This window comes from Chiloscyllium plagiosum, chromosome 24 (assembly GCF_004010195.1).
Source record: "Chiloscyllium plagiosum isolate BGI_BamShark_2017 chromosome 24, ASM401019v2, whole genome shotgun sequence".
Lineage (NCBI taxonomy): Eukaryota > Metazoa > Chordata > Chondrichthyes > Orectolobiformes > Hemiscylliidae > Chiloscyllium > Chiloscyllium plagiosum.
Window position 1 is genome coordinate 49,695,236 of NC_057733.1, and position 14,522 is coordinate 49,709,757.

The window sequence follows — 14,522 nt, forward strand, 5'->3', positions numbered from 1 at the left end:
GAATAACCCTCCATCCCCCACTCAGAATAACCCTCCATCCCCTCACTCAGAATAAACCCCACCCCCATCACTCAGAATAACCGTCCACCTCCTCACTCAGAATAAACTTCCGCTCCCTCACTCAGAATAACCTTCCACTCCCCCTCATTCAGCAAGAATCTATTCAGTACTGACTTAAAAATGTTCAAAGACTCTGCTTCCATCACTTTTTCAGGAAGCAGTACAAAGACTCCTGACCCTTTGTGAGACATAGATTCACCCCATTGTTGTTTTAAATGGGCAACCATTAGAGGAATCATCCAATCCACCAAAACAACATTCTTTAAGTTCTGCACTTACTCTATCTCTGTAAAACTAATTTTGGCATTACCCAATCTTTATGTGTTTTCAACTATTATGAGAGCTATCATTGGGGTAAAGGGAGACATTGTGGTTTTATCTTTAGGGTGATGACTCTTTAAGGAGCTCAACATGCCAATGAGCCCAGTACCTGGATGTTATTACATGACTGTAGGCCCCAGGCTCTTTGATTTGCAGCTTTCTAGGTCTGGGCTGTGTTTGAACTTACCGTGTGCTGTTTCTATTGCTTTAACCCCTATTTAAATCCAGCCGAGATCAGGAGTAAAATCTCCTGTTGCTGGAATCATAACTATTACACAACAATTTGGCTGAGATTTTTCTGTTTCTGGTGCCAGGATGTTCCTGGGCAGTGTCTGAATGAAACTAACTTCAACAATGACTTTTCCTCTGTCATAGGTTAAAGGTGGGGCTGTTCATTGATGGTTGCACAGTGTTCAGACCCTGAAAAGAAAAGCTTGTGGAAAAGGGAATTTTCCAGTGAAAAGGCACGCGCACAACTTCCTTTTGTCATTTCTATGATACTGTTCATTTCCGAAAAGGTGCATTATCAAGCTGTCCGAACCACAGCCAAGCATGAGCCAGTCTCCCTTTCCAAATTTCCACATATCTTTTCACTTAATTGCGGGATCGAAGTTAGGATACTTCACCCTGATCCAAAGCCATTGATTTTGAGGTCAAATCACATCAATCAGCTTGACATAAACTGGGGTCTGCTGTTGCAGACCTAACTTCCCTATATTTTGTTAAACTCACTGAAACATTGATAAGACATTTTAAGACACATTCATGGAATGTGGACATCACTGGCTGGGCCAGCATTTATTGCCTGTCCACAGCTCATGAAATCATGGAATCTCCACAGTGCAGAAAGAATCCAGTCGGCCCATCAAAACTGCACCAAACCTCTGAGGAGTTTCCCACCAACACACTGGCCCCCCACCCTAACCCATAACCCTGCATTTCCCATGGCTAACCCACTTGGCCTGCATGTCCCTGGACACTATGGACAAGTTAGCATGGCCATTCGACCTAACCTGCACATCTTTGGACTGCAGGAGGAAACTGGAGCACCTAGAGGAAACCCACGCAGACACAGGGAGAACTTGCAAACTCCACACAGTCACCTGAGGCTAGGTCCCTGGTGCTGCAAGGCCTTGAGAAGGTGGTGGTGAACTGCCTTCTTGAACCACTACAGTCCAGATGCTGTAGGTAGACCCACAATGCTAATAGGGAGGGAATTTCAGATGATTTTAACCCAGTGACAGTGAAGGAACAGCGATATATTTCCAAGTCATGATGGTGAGTGGCTTGTAGGGGAGCTTGCAGCGAGTGGTGTTCCCGTGTTTCTGCTGCCCTTGTCCTTCCAGATGACAGTCATGGATATGGAGTGTCTTGTCTAAGGAGCCTTGATGAATTTCTACAATGCATCGTGTAGATGGTACACACTGCTACTATTGAGTGTTAATGTGGAGAGGGTGAATGTTTGTGGATGTGGTGCTAATCAAGCGGCTGCTTTGTCCTGGATGGTGTCTTCTTGTGTTTCTTGTGTTTTGTTGGAGCTGCACCCATCCAGGCAAGAGGGGAGTAATCCATCACACTCCTGACTTGTGCCTTATAGATGGTGGATAGACTTTAGGGAATCGTGTCAGGTATTTGCTGAAAGATTTCTAGGCTCTGACCTGCTCTTTTAGCCCCAGAATGTATTTGGCTAGTCCAGTTCAGTTTTTGGTCATTGGTGACTTCCGGAACGTTTCAGTAATGGAAATGCCATTGAACATCAAGAGGTTTGTGGTGAGATTGTCTCTGGTTGGAGACGGTCATTGCCTGGCATTTGTGTGGTAGGAACATTACCTGCTACTTGTCAGCTGTGGAAGTGGTTCAGGATTTGTTGCATTTGGAGTTGACTGCTTTAGTTTTCAGTTAAGATTTGATTCAATTTTTGCCACTGAGAGATTGATTTATGTCCACTTGATTACTTAGAAGGTTTAACTTATAAAATGAAACTTCATACTTCACAATTGGAATGGAACAATCTGAAGTTTTTTTATATATAGTCATGACAAAACAGTGTTTTCTTCACACAATCTTCGACTGTTTATAGTTTTAATTGCATTAGCACTTGTTACAGGGACAACATGGTTTTATCTATGTCACAGTATGGTTTGGTGATTCATTTCCTCTACTAGTATTAATCCATTTTAAAAATGGTAGAATTTAGTTCCCAATTTCACCATATACCAATTGAAGCAGTCTACATCCAAGTAATGAAACTGTTATTCACATGCTGGGGTTGGGGCTGAGGATGGAACAGTTGAATTAAAATCAGGAACCTCTGCATGTGGGGAAACTGCACGAGTAGGCCTCAGCAGAAATGTACAACTTGACAATGTGTCACCTTATTGCCCAATCCATTCTTTACCTTTTAGGAAGGAAGTGTTGTGATGATCCAAATGGGTAGTGGGTTTTATTCCTGGAGCAGTGGTTGGCCATATCAAAGCCAGGTCCCAGCTCTGATGCTCAGACTGTGCTGATTTTAATGGAAGGGCCAATAGGCCCCTGTGCCCCAAGGCTTGTGAGGAAATAAATGAGTTTGGATTCTTGATAATTACGTGTCAGAAAGTTGAGACTGGACTTCAGTGGTGAAACGGATCTGGCTTAACACGTGAGAAGCAGGAATGGGAGTAGGCCATTTGGCCCCTCAAGCCCGCTCCACCATTCAGTAGGAACATGGCTGATCTGACGTTCTTCACGTCCACTTCTCTGTGTTCTTCCCGTAACCCTTGAACCCCTGACTGATCCCTGAGGCCTCGACACTGAAATGGTTAACACTAAACACAGACAGTGGCTTCCTGGTCAGCTCAGTGCCTGTCACCCCATAACTTGCATCATCTTTAGACAAGGAAGAACTGTAACAAAAACCCTGCAGGGGGACAATGAAATCAAAGCAAACACTTCTGACAGCCACTTTGTTTATTTTTTACACATTGTCAAACTACAATGAACATATAACAAACAATACCATGCAAAACAATTTGAGGAAAGCAAGTCTCTTAATATATAATAGATGAAGTAAAACATTGCATTTTGATAATGTACCGTAATCTACCAATTTCTAAGTGAATATTGAGTCTTCTGTTCTCATTTCCTTTCCGGCTCACTACAGGTCCTAATTAGAATTCAGTGCTAAAGAGAATAATATGACTGCTTATGATAAATGATGGGGAGATGACTTTTGCCATTGCAAATCAGAAATTTGAAATAACACCTTCATGATGAGAAACTGTGATTTTTGTTTTTGGTTTATATGAACATATTGTGTTTCTCAAGTGATTTTCTTGTAATTTTACTCGCTGTGTAAACAATGAGAAACTTCAGTTAAAGTGAATTGAACTGCTGATTATTTTTGGATTTTAAAAAAAATCTGTAGGACAACGATGATGTAATAGCTTACCCTGCAGAATATATTGAATTTTTGCAGTCAGAACGACTCCCTCAGTCATGACAGCCACTGTGCAATTTTAGCGAGAAACTCCCTCAAATTATTGTAGCAGTTCCTGCTGAGCCTCACGTAGTTTTCTGCAATGTTACTGGGTTTGAAGGCTTTTATGAAATGTGTCAATGTTGAAGAATCCTGATATCAGTGCTGTTTGGAACGTTCATACCTTTTAACAAAAAAGTGAATTCTAGATATGTGGATATTTATTCACCAAAATAGTGTGAAGAGAGGAAACATGGGAGGCTTTTCTATGAAATGTCGCGTAAAACCTTCCATACAGAAAACCCGTCACTTCAAGATGTTAGTGATCGCTCTAATTTACATAGAATGCAAACTTTTGGGCATCCCAAATAATTCAGAGAGATTGATTTTTCTCTCCCTGTCACTAAAACAGTTGACTAGGTCATTTGTACCTCCCATTTTAAGTGGTCTGTCTGAAATGCAGGACTATATTTACTTGCTGGAGGGTAATGATGTCATTGCTGTATTCTGCGAATCTACATACTCAACTAGAGTCACGTTTTAGTTTTACTTGCAGTGATGCTGATAAGGCAATGATATGAAGTCTGCAGCCAGTCAATAGTGTACAATTGACTGTGTCAGGCGAATCAGCAGTTTAACAGGAGAAGCCAGTTGAATATAAGCTGAGAGAGTTAAGCTCGAGCAGTTTATGAAAACATACAAAGCCATGTGATTGAATTGTCACCTTAAAACTCATGTTGATCAAATATATAATCTATAAGTTAATGTAAAAGCTTTTGTTTAAAGAACTCTTAAAAAAGTGTGTGGCAATTTGGTGTAAAGCAACTGAAAGCAGGGAGTTGAGTGGCTGAAGCTTTATTTGGAGTGTGGGGTAACAAATTACCTGAAAACATATCTTATTCAGCAGTACATATCATTTTTGACAACATAACCTGCATAATGTTCTGTACAGTGATGCAAGTGTTCTTTTTAACAGCTTCAAAACATACTTAAAGAGGCAGTCTCATTATCAATATTCCTTTCAATACTTAGCCCTTTTTCAAAGAAGGTGAATAACTATTTTTACTTGGCTATCTGTTTTATTGGTTTGGAGAAACAATAGTTTGAATTACAATAACTGGATAACATTTAACAAGAGATGCAGAAACGGGGTGCTTACTGGTTCTGGCAATCTAAGGGAGAAGATTTAATGTGACACATTACCGTTATACTCCAGGTCTCATAAACCAAGGGACTTAAAAGTTTCTCCAAGTCATTCCTTCAATTATATCTTCTTAATTTCATTCAAAAATAAACAAAAATTCAGATTAATGTCAAAGTTAATTCCTTAATCTTTTGAGAGGGCTGTCTTTTGAAATAATTTTGAGATATTTGAAGATCAGACACTTGATCAACATTGAACCTTTTCTTCAATTTTAAGAGAATATATATTATACATTGATATTAGCATTTAATTTACAAGCATTTCCCCCTCCTAGCACCTTCCATTCAGTAAATATTTGTACTCAAGCTGACTAAGTAAACACAATTAGTAAAACGTTTGGTCCAAAAACTTACTATAAATTGTGAAAGATATCACATAGCAGTGTTTCATACGTGTTTTATATATTTTATTCACCTTTCTCATTCACTTAAAATTTTTGCATTCAGCATCAATTAATGCTTGTTTTAAATATTGATGTTTCAGGTACCAGGGTATGGGTGTGTACATATACTTTCTATATCTTCAATAAATTGGCAGATTCAGGCATGTCACTTTGAATTATGCAATATGACAAAAGTAGAAATGAGTGTGACCATCAACCAGAACAACAAGCACTGAAGAAGGATGCGACTTAAAAAGAACTTGCTATTTTCAATTGTAGTTTGTATTTTTTTTAAAAAGGTGCACTTTCAACTTGGATATAGCAAACACTGTTTAGACCAACAGCCAAACATACGTGCTTTCATAATGCTGTTGCATACAGCACCTATCAACAACATGCTATATTGTATTCCAACATGCATTTCTTAAAGGTAGAATAGTGAGTTACTAAATTACTGTTTCCAAAATCAAGGCAACACGATCCTAACTGACTCCCATTTCATAAACTGAATGAAGGTGCGCACATGGACTTAAATGTGGCTTTTTTTAAGATTTAGCATTTACTGTTCAACCTTAAGAAAAATAAAGTAAGTTTGACCAAAATAGTTTTGTTTACTTGTAGTGATAAGTACAGGAGCTAAACAATACAACAAGTACTTTAATAGGTTTTGAATGTATTTTCTTTGAAAGGTTGCTTTCTAACAGTACAAGCAAACGCCTTCAGAAGAAAAAAATCTGTTCCTTAGATTAAAAATTGCAATAGGTCTTTTAAAAGTTTGAGAAAACTTTCAGTCAGCATTTTAAAGGGAGACTGTCATGAGACGTGCCACACTGTTTTTCTCAAAATGTCGCTCAGGTAATTGAATGCTATTTTAGAGATGCAATAACATGGTTTCATTGCATGTTTTAATACAATGAAAGACAGTTTTGCCACACGCTGTTGTATGAAGTCGTTGCTCCGATAATACATTGAAGATATGCTCTACCAAAATCAAAGCCAAAGCTCTGCTGCAAGATGAATGCTGCTATTCCTAAAAAAAACTCATCCCATATGATAAACTGTAACAAGGTATGAGCTAGACAATTGTAGCACAGCATTCTTTGCAGTTTGATATAAAAGTAGCAGAATCAATTCCTGCACTGAATATTAGTTGTGTGCACTAAATTTAGTTTCTGTATTTTTGAACAGGAACATGTTAAACTGAATGTGATTCACAGGAGAAAATGTATTACATCCTCTCAGTAGCTACTTGGAACAGTGATTTCTAGTACATGTTAAAATACCAACAGAATTTGATCGTTTGTTTTAATCCTCTGCTTCCCTTTTTAACTAATTCCCTGCAATACCTTCAGGTTCCTTGTTCCGCATTCAAAATGGAAATATCAATTTGATACATTAGTGCAAGTTACAGATAGAGAATGTTATGAGATACAAATTTGGATTTCCTCAAACATAGTTCATCCACAACATATTTTGGAGAAACAGTTGCTTTTGATACTGAGACAGCTGACCATCTTTGATTATTGGGAAGACAAAACGAAAGAGCTGGTCCCTTGGCCAGGGCCATTTGTATATTGCAATTTGTATCTCAGCATTTTAAAAAAAACTTAGATCCAGCAGAGGAGAATGCTTCTTTAAAACCTTCTTGTCTTTTAGTTATCAGAATGATTCACAATTATATTAGACTGATTTAAAGCTGGACGTTAAAATTGTCAATAAATCTCTTTAATGTATATTAATTTTTTTTCTAAAAATCAAAAGTGCTTGTTCCTTAACTTTTTTGGAACATTATTATCTTGTAAAGTTAATTGCTGATTTATTCTAGACAATTTAAACAAAGGCCTATTTGCTGTTGCTGCTTGTCCTGCGTTTCATACAACGTTGGTTAAACTGGGGTGGACAAATTCTCGGTTTACAAATGAGAATCCTTCAAACTCGGTCTGGTCAATGTTAGCTATAACTAGCTGGTCAGGTGGCGTTAACACTGGTTGTCCTCGTGTGAAGAACTTGTCAAAGTTTTCAGCACTTCGGCCGCACTGTCGAGAGAGAAGAGAAGGTCAGGATGATTATTGAAAGAACACAAATAATGTTTTGGTGGATGTTTTCACTGAATGAAGAACTAGTTAGTGATATTTGAACTTGGGAAGGGCATAAAATTAACATTTTATTTCCGGAGTTCAGAAAGTAACTCCCAGCAGTCAAATTCAGAATGATCGTGCACAGACTATGTTTGGGAATTGCACTCCTGTGAGAATATTGCATGGTTCCATGAGGTAATGTGAACACAGGTTCACACAGAAATAAAGAATGCAAGTTTAAATAACCTCAGCATTGATAGTGGCCACAATCTGGATATGAATTGCAGAAATTATTTTTCGAGTTTCTGTCTTCCCCACAAACTGCCCTAGAGTTTGTTCAATTGGCTACAATGATCAAATGCGCAGACTGTTGGAAAGTAGACATTTTTCCAGCAATCCAGCAAGTTACAAGTATTAAACATTCTGCTGCATGATAAATTCTGCATTTCCCAATTGCTTGGAAATAAAAAAATGTGCAGAATTTTTCCACTTTTCAGGTATACGTAGTGGTAGGTGTCTGACAGAAGTGCCCACACTCACCTCACCTCACCTCCACAAGCACTCACCTGTCCAGCTCAAACTTGGTCAGCTGGTGGGATCACTGTTGGGATCACTTCTTGACCCACACAGTTATGATCTACCCAGTGATGACCCACCCAGTGATGACCCACCCAGCGATGACCTACCCAGTGATGAACCACCCAGTGATGCCCCACCCAGTGATGAACCACCCAGTGATGCCCCATCCAGTGATGACCTACCCAGTGATGAACCACCCAGTGATGCCCCACCCAGTGATGACCCACCCAGTGATGACCTACCCAGTGATGACCCACCCAGTGATGACCTACCCAGTGATGACCTACCCAGTGATGAACCACCCAGTGATGCCCCACCCAGTGATGACCCACTCAGTGATGACCTACCCAGTGATGCCCTACCCAGTGATACCCCACCCAGTGATGACCTACCCAGTGATGCCCCACCCAGTGATGCCCCATCCAGTGATGACCTACCCAGTGATGACCTACACAGTGATGCCCCACACAGTGATGACCTACCCAGTGTTGCCCACCCAGTGATGACTGACACAATGATGCCCCACCCAGTGATGAACTACCCAATGATGACCTACCCAGTGATGACCCAACCAGTGATGCCCCACACAGTGATGCCCCACCCAGTGATGACCTATCCAGTGATACCCTACCCAGTGATGACCTACCCAGTGTTGCTCCACCCAGTGATGACCTACCCAGTGATGACCTACACAGTGATGCCCCACCCAGTGATGACCTACCCAGTGATGACCTACGCAGTGATGCCCCACCCAGTGATGACCTACACAGTGATGACCTACATAGTGATGCCCCACCCAGTGATGACCTACCCAGTGATGACCTACCCAGTGATGCCCCAACCAGTGATGCCCCACCTAGTGATGACACACCTAGTGATGACCTACCCAGTGATGCCCACCCAGTGATGACCTACCAATGATGCCCCACCCAGTGATGCCCCACCTAGTGATGACACACCTAGTGATGACCTAACCAGTGATGCCCAACCCAGTGATGACCTACCCAATGATGCTCAACCCAGTGATGCCCCACCCAGTGATGACCTGCCCAGTGATGCCCCACCCAGTGATGAACTACCCAGTGATGATCTACCCAGTGATGACCTACCCAGTGATGAACTACCCAGTGATGACCTACCCAGTGATGCCCCACCCAGTGATGCTCCACCCAGTGATGACCTACCCAATGATGCTCCACCCAATGATGCCCCACCCAGTGATGACCTACCCAGTGATGCCCCACCCAGTGATGCCCTACCCAGTGATGACCTACCCAATGATGCCCCACCCAGTGATGACCTACCCAATGATGCCTGACCCAGTGATGCCCCATCCAGTGATGACTTACTCAGTGATGACCCAACCAGTGATGACCAACCCAGTGATGCCCCACCCAGTGATGACCTACACAAAGATGTCCCACCCAGTGATGCCCCACCCAGTGATACCCCAACCAGTGATGCCCCACCAGTGATGCCCCACCCAGTGATGCCCCATCCAATATTGGTACATGTCAGTCAGGTGCTTGTTGCTGCTCAGCAACTTCAAGACCAAGGGCCATGCTGCAGAGTGGGCTAGGAACTAATTATGTATGCGCGCGCCTGTCTGTGAGCATTTGTGTTGTGTGTGCACCCGTCTGTGAGCATATGCGTGTGTGTGCGCCTGTCTGTGAGCATTTGTGTGCGTGTGTGTGCGCGCCCGTCTGTGAGCATGTGCGTGTGTGTGTGCGCCCGTCTGTGAGCATGTGTGTGCCCGTCTGTGAGCATGTGCGTGTGTGTGTGCGCGCCCCCGTCTGTGAGCATTTGTGTGTGTGTGTGTGTGCGCCCGTCTGTGAGCATGTGCGTGTGTGCGCGTGCGCCCATCTGTGAGCATGTCTGTGCCCGTCTGTGAGCATGTGTGTGTGTGCACCCCTGTCTGTGAGCATTTGTGTGTGTGTGTGTGCCTGTCTGTGAGCATGTGCGTGTGTGTGTGTGCGCTCATCTGTGAGCATGTGCGTGTGTGTCCATCTGTGAGCATTTGTGTGTGTGTGTCCGCCTGTCTGTGAGCATGTGCGTGTGTGTGTGTGTGTATGTGTGTGTGTGCGCGCCCGTCTGTGAGCATGTGCGTGTGTGTGCTCCTGTCTATGTGTGTGCGCGCCCATCTGTGAGCATGAGTGTGTGTGCGCGCCCGTCTGTGAGCATGTGTGTGTGTGTGTGCTCCCCCGTCTGTGAGCATGTGCGTGTGTGTGTGCTCCTGTCTATGAGCGTGTGTGTGTGTGTGTGTGCTCCTGTCTATGAGCGTGTGTGTGCGCCCGTCTGTGAGCATGTGTGTATCTGTGTGCGCGCACGTCTGTGAGCATGTGTGTGTGCTCCTGTCTATGAGTGTGTGTGCGCGCCCGTCTGTGAGCATGTGTGTGTGTGCGCGCGCCCGTCTGTGAGCATGTGCGTGTGTGCGCGCGCCCGTCTGTGAGCATGTGCGTGTGTGTGTGTGCTCCTGTCTATGAGTGTGTGTGTGCGCCCGTCTGTGAGCATGTGCGTGTGTGTGTGTGCTCCTGTCTATGAGCGTGTGTGTGCGCGCCCGTCTGTGAGCATTTGTGTGTGTGTGTGTGTGTGCACCCGTCTGTGAGTGTGTGTGTGTGTGTGCACCCGTCTGTGAACATGTGTGTGTGCGCCCTTCTATGAGCATGTGTGTGTGTGCGCCTGTCTGTGAGCATGTGTGTGTGTGTGTGCGCCCTTCTGTGAGCATGCGTGTGTGTCTGTGTGTGCACCCGTCTGTGAGCATGTGTGTGTGCTCCTGTCTATGAGTGTGTGTGTGCGCCCTTCTGTGAGCATGTGTGTGTGTGCACCTGTCTGCGAGCATGTGTGTGTGTGTGTGTGCGCCCATCTGTGAGCATGTGTGTGCACCCATCTGTGAGCATGTGTGTGTGCTCCTGTCTATGAGCGTGTGTGCGCCCTTCTGTGAGCATGTGTGTGTGTGTGTGCACCCGTCTGTGAGCATGTGTGTGTGCTCCTGTCTATGAGCGTGTGTGTGCGCCCTTCTGTGAGCATGTGTGTGTGTCCGCCTGTCTGTGAGCATGTGTGTGTGTATGCGTGTATATGTCTTTGAGTGTGTGTACATGCTTGTCAGTGAGTGTGTGTGTGTGTGTGTGCGCGCGCGCGCGTGCGCGCACCTGTCTGAACATAGAATATAGACCATAGAAAAGTACAGCACAGAACAGGCCCTTTGGCCCATGTGTGTATGTCTTTGAGTGTGTGTACATGCTTGTCAGTGAGTGTGTGTGTGTGTGTGCGCGCACGCGTGCGCGCACCTGTCTGAACATAGAATATAGACCATAGAAAAGTACAGCACAGAACAGGCCCTTTGGCCCATGTGCTGAGGATTAATCCTAATATAAAATAAAATAACCTAACCTACGCACCCCTCAATTCACTGCTGTCCATGTGCATATCCAGCAGTCACTTAAATGTCCCTAATGGCTCTGCTTCCACCACCACCGCTGGTAATGCATTCCATGCATTCACAACTCTCTGTGTAAAGAACCTACCTCTGACGTCCCCTCTATACCTTCCTCCTAATATCTTAAAACTACGACCCCTTGTGCCAGTCAATCCTGCCCTGGGGAAAAGTCTCTGGCTGTTGACTCTATCCATGCCTCTCATACCTTGTATACCTCGATCAGGTCACCTCTCTTTCTCCTTCTCTCCAGCGAGAAAAGTCCAAGCTCAGTCAATCTTTCTTCATAAGGCAAGCCCTCCTCCAGGCAGCATCCTGGTAAACCTTCTTTGCACCCTCTCCAAAGCCTCTGTATCTTTCCTATAGTAAGGCAACCAGAACTGGACACAATATTCCAAGTGTGGTCTCACCAGGGATTTGTAGAGCTGTATCAAAACCTCGCGGCTCTTAAACTCGATCCCCCGTTAATGAAAGCCAAAATACCGTATGCTTTCTGAACAACCCTATCCACTTGGATGACAACTTTGAGGAATCTATGTACTTGAACACCAAGATCCCTCTGTTCCTCCACACTGCCAAGAATCCTGTCTTTAATCCTATATTCAGCATTCAAGTCTAACTTTCCAAAATGCATAATTTCGCATTTATCCAGGTTGAACTCCATCTGCCATTTCTCAGCCCAGCTCTGCATTCTGTCTCTGTCACGCTGCAGCCTGCAATAGCCCTCGTTACTATCAATGGCACCTCCAACCTTTGTGTCATCTGCAAGTTTACTAACCCACCCCTCAACCTCCTCATCCATGTCATTTATAAAAACTACAAAGAGCAGAATCCCAAGAACAGAGCCTGCGGGACCCCACTCAACACTGACCTCCAGGCAGAAAACTTTGTTGGACATTGGGACCGGTTCTGGGGAAGGTGGGACTATTACAAAATGGACGGTCTACATCCAAACCAGACTGGAACCAATATCCTTGGGGGAGTTTTTGCTACTGCTGTTGGGGAGGTTTTAAACTAATGTGGCAGGGGCCTGGGAACCAGAACAGAAAACAAGTAGGCAGCGAGGTGGAGACTGGAGACCGTAAGAATTATGAAGATACCATTAATAAAGGGAAGAATAGGCAGAGAGCAGGTGAGCGCAAAAGTACTGGTGGCCTGAAATGCATCTAGTTTAATGCAAGGAATACAGTGTGTAAGGCAGATGAACTTAGGGCTTGGATTGGTGCCTGGGAGTATGACATTATTGCCATCAGAGACTTGGTTGAAGGAAGGGCATGATGATTGGCAACTAAATGTTCCAGGATATAGACGCTTCAGACAGGACAGGGAGGGAAGTAAAAGAGGGGGCGGAATAGCATTGCTGGTTAGGGACGATATCACGGCTGTGCTAAAGGAGGACACTGTGGCGGTCTTGGATAGTGAGGCATTATGGGTGGAGCTGAGAAATAAGAAGGGTACAGTTACATTGTTGGGGCTGTATTACAGACTTCCCAACAGTGAGCGTGAGGTAGAAGAACAAATAGGTAAACAGGCAATAGGGTCGTGATGATGGGATCCCAACATTGACTGGGATACAGTTAGCGTCAGAGATCTGGATGGAGTAGAATTTGTATGAAGTGTCCAGGAGAGTTTTCTAAAGCAGTATGTCAATAGTCCGACGAGGGAAGGGGCCATATTGGACCTGGTACTGGGGAACGAGCCAGGACAGGTGGTAGAATTTGCGGTGGGGAATTTCTTTGGGAACAGTGACCACAATTCTATAAGTTTTATAATACTCGTAGATAGAGAAGAGAGTGGTCCTAAGGGAAGAGTACTAAACTGGGTCAAAGCCAATTATATCAAAATTAGGCAGGAGCTGGGAAAGTGGATTGGACACAGCTATTTGAAGGCAAGTCCACATTTGAGATGTGGGAGGGGCTTTCAAAGATCGGTTAATGGCAGTACAGAATAGGCATGTCCCGTTGAAGGCAAAGGATAGGAAGGGCAAGATTTGTGAACCGTGGATGACAGGAGAAATTGTATGACTAGCCAAGAGGAAAAGGAAAGCGTACATAAGGTCGAGGCAGCTAAGAACAGAACGGGCCCTGGAGGAATATCGGAAGAGTAGGATAAGTCTTAAACAAGGAATCAAGCGGGCTAAAAGGGGTCATGGAATAGCTTTGGCAAGCAGAATTAAGGAAAATCCCAAAGCATTTATTCTTATATAAGAAGCAAGTGGGTAACTAGAGAAAGGATTGGTCTACTAAAAAATAATGAAGGAAGGCTGTGAGATTCTGAATGATTACTTTGCATCACTGTTCACTGAAGAGAGGAACATGATGAATCTTGAAATTAAAGATGGAAGTCTGATTAGTCTGGATCACGTTGGCATAAGTAGGGAAGATGTGTTGGGTATGCTAGAGGTTAGTAAGGTGGACAAATCCCCAGGATCGGATGGGATCTATCCCAGGGTTTGCTGAGGGAGGTGAGAGAGGAAATAGCTGGGGCCCTGACAGATATCTTTGTGGCATCTTTAAATACAGGTGAGGTGCCGGAGGACTGGAAGGTTGCTCATGTTGTCCCCCTGTACAATAAGGGTAATAGGGATATTCCGGGTAACTACAGACCAGTGAGCCTGACATTGGTGGTGGGAAAGTTGCTGGAGAAGGTACTGAGAGATAGGATCTATTTATATTTAGAAAATAATGAGCTTATCAGTGATAGGCAACATGGTTTTGTGTGGGGGAGGTCGTGCCTTACCAACTTAATAGAGTTCTTTTAGGAAGTGACTAAGGAAGGGCTGTTGATGTTATATACATGGACTTTAGTAAGGCATTTGATAAGTTTCCCCATGGTAAACTAATGGAGAAAGTGAAGTCATACAGTGTGCAGGGTGTTCTAGCTAGTTGGATAAAGAACTGGTTGAGCAACAGGAGACAGAGAGTAGTAATTGAAGGGAGTTTCTCAAAATGGAGAAAGGTGACCAGTGCTGTTCCACAGGGATCAGTGTTGGGTCCACTGTTGTTTGT

The 14,522-nt window shown here is 43.9% G+C and overlaps 1 protein-coding gene across 3 annotated transcripts in view; it reads right to left on the minus strand.

The window, feature by feature from the left end:
* Positions 1–3,312: 3,312 nt before the first annotated feature.
* The window catches only part of LOC122562281 (protein kinase C alpha type), a 381,850-nt gene continuing 370,640 nt past the window's right edge, over positions 3,313–14,522 (minus strand). For all 3 annotated transcript variants that reach the window (XM_043715075.1, XM_043715073.1, XM_043715076.1), the window contains one exon: positions 3,313–7,460. In XM_043715075.1, the coding sequence (XP_043571010.1) occupies positions 7,296–7,460 (165 nt within the window). In that variant the 3' untranslated portion in view covers positions 3,313–7,295. The remainder of the gene's footprint in view (positions 7,461–14,522) is intronic.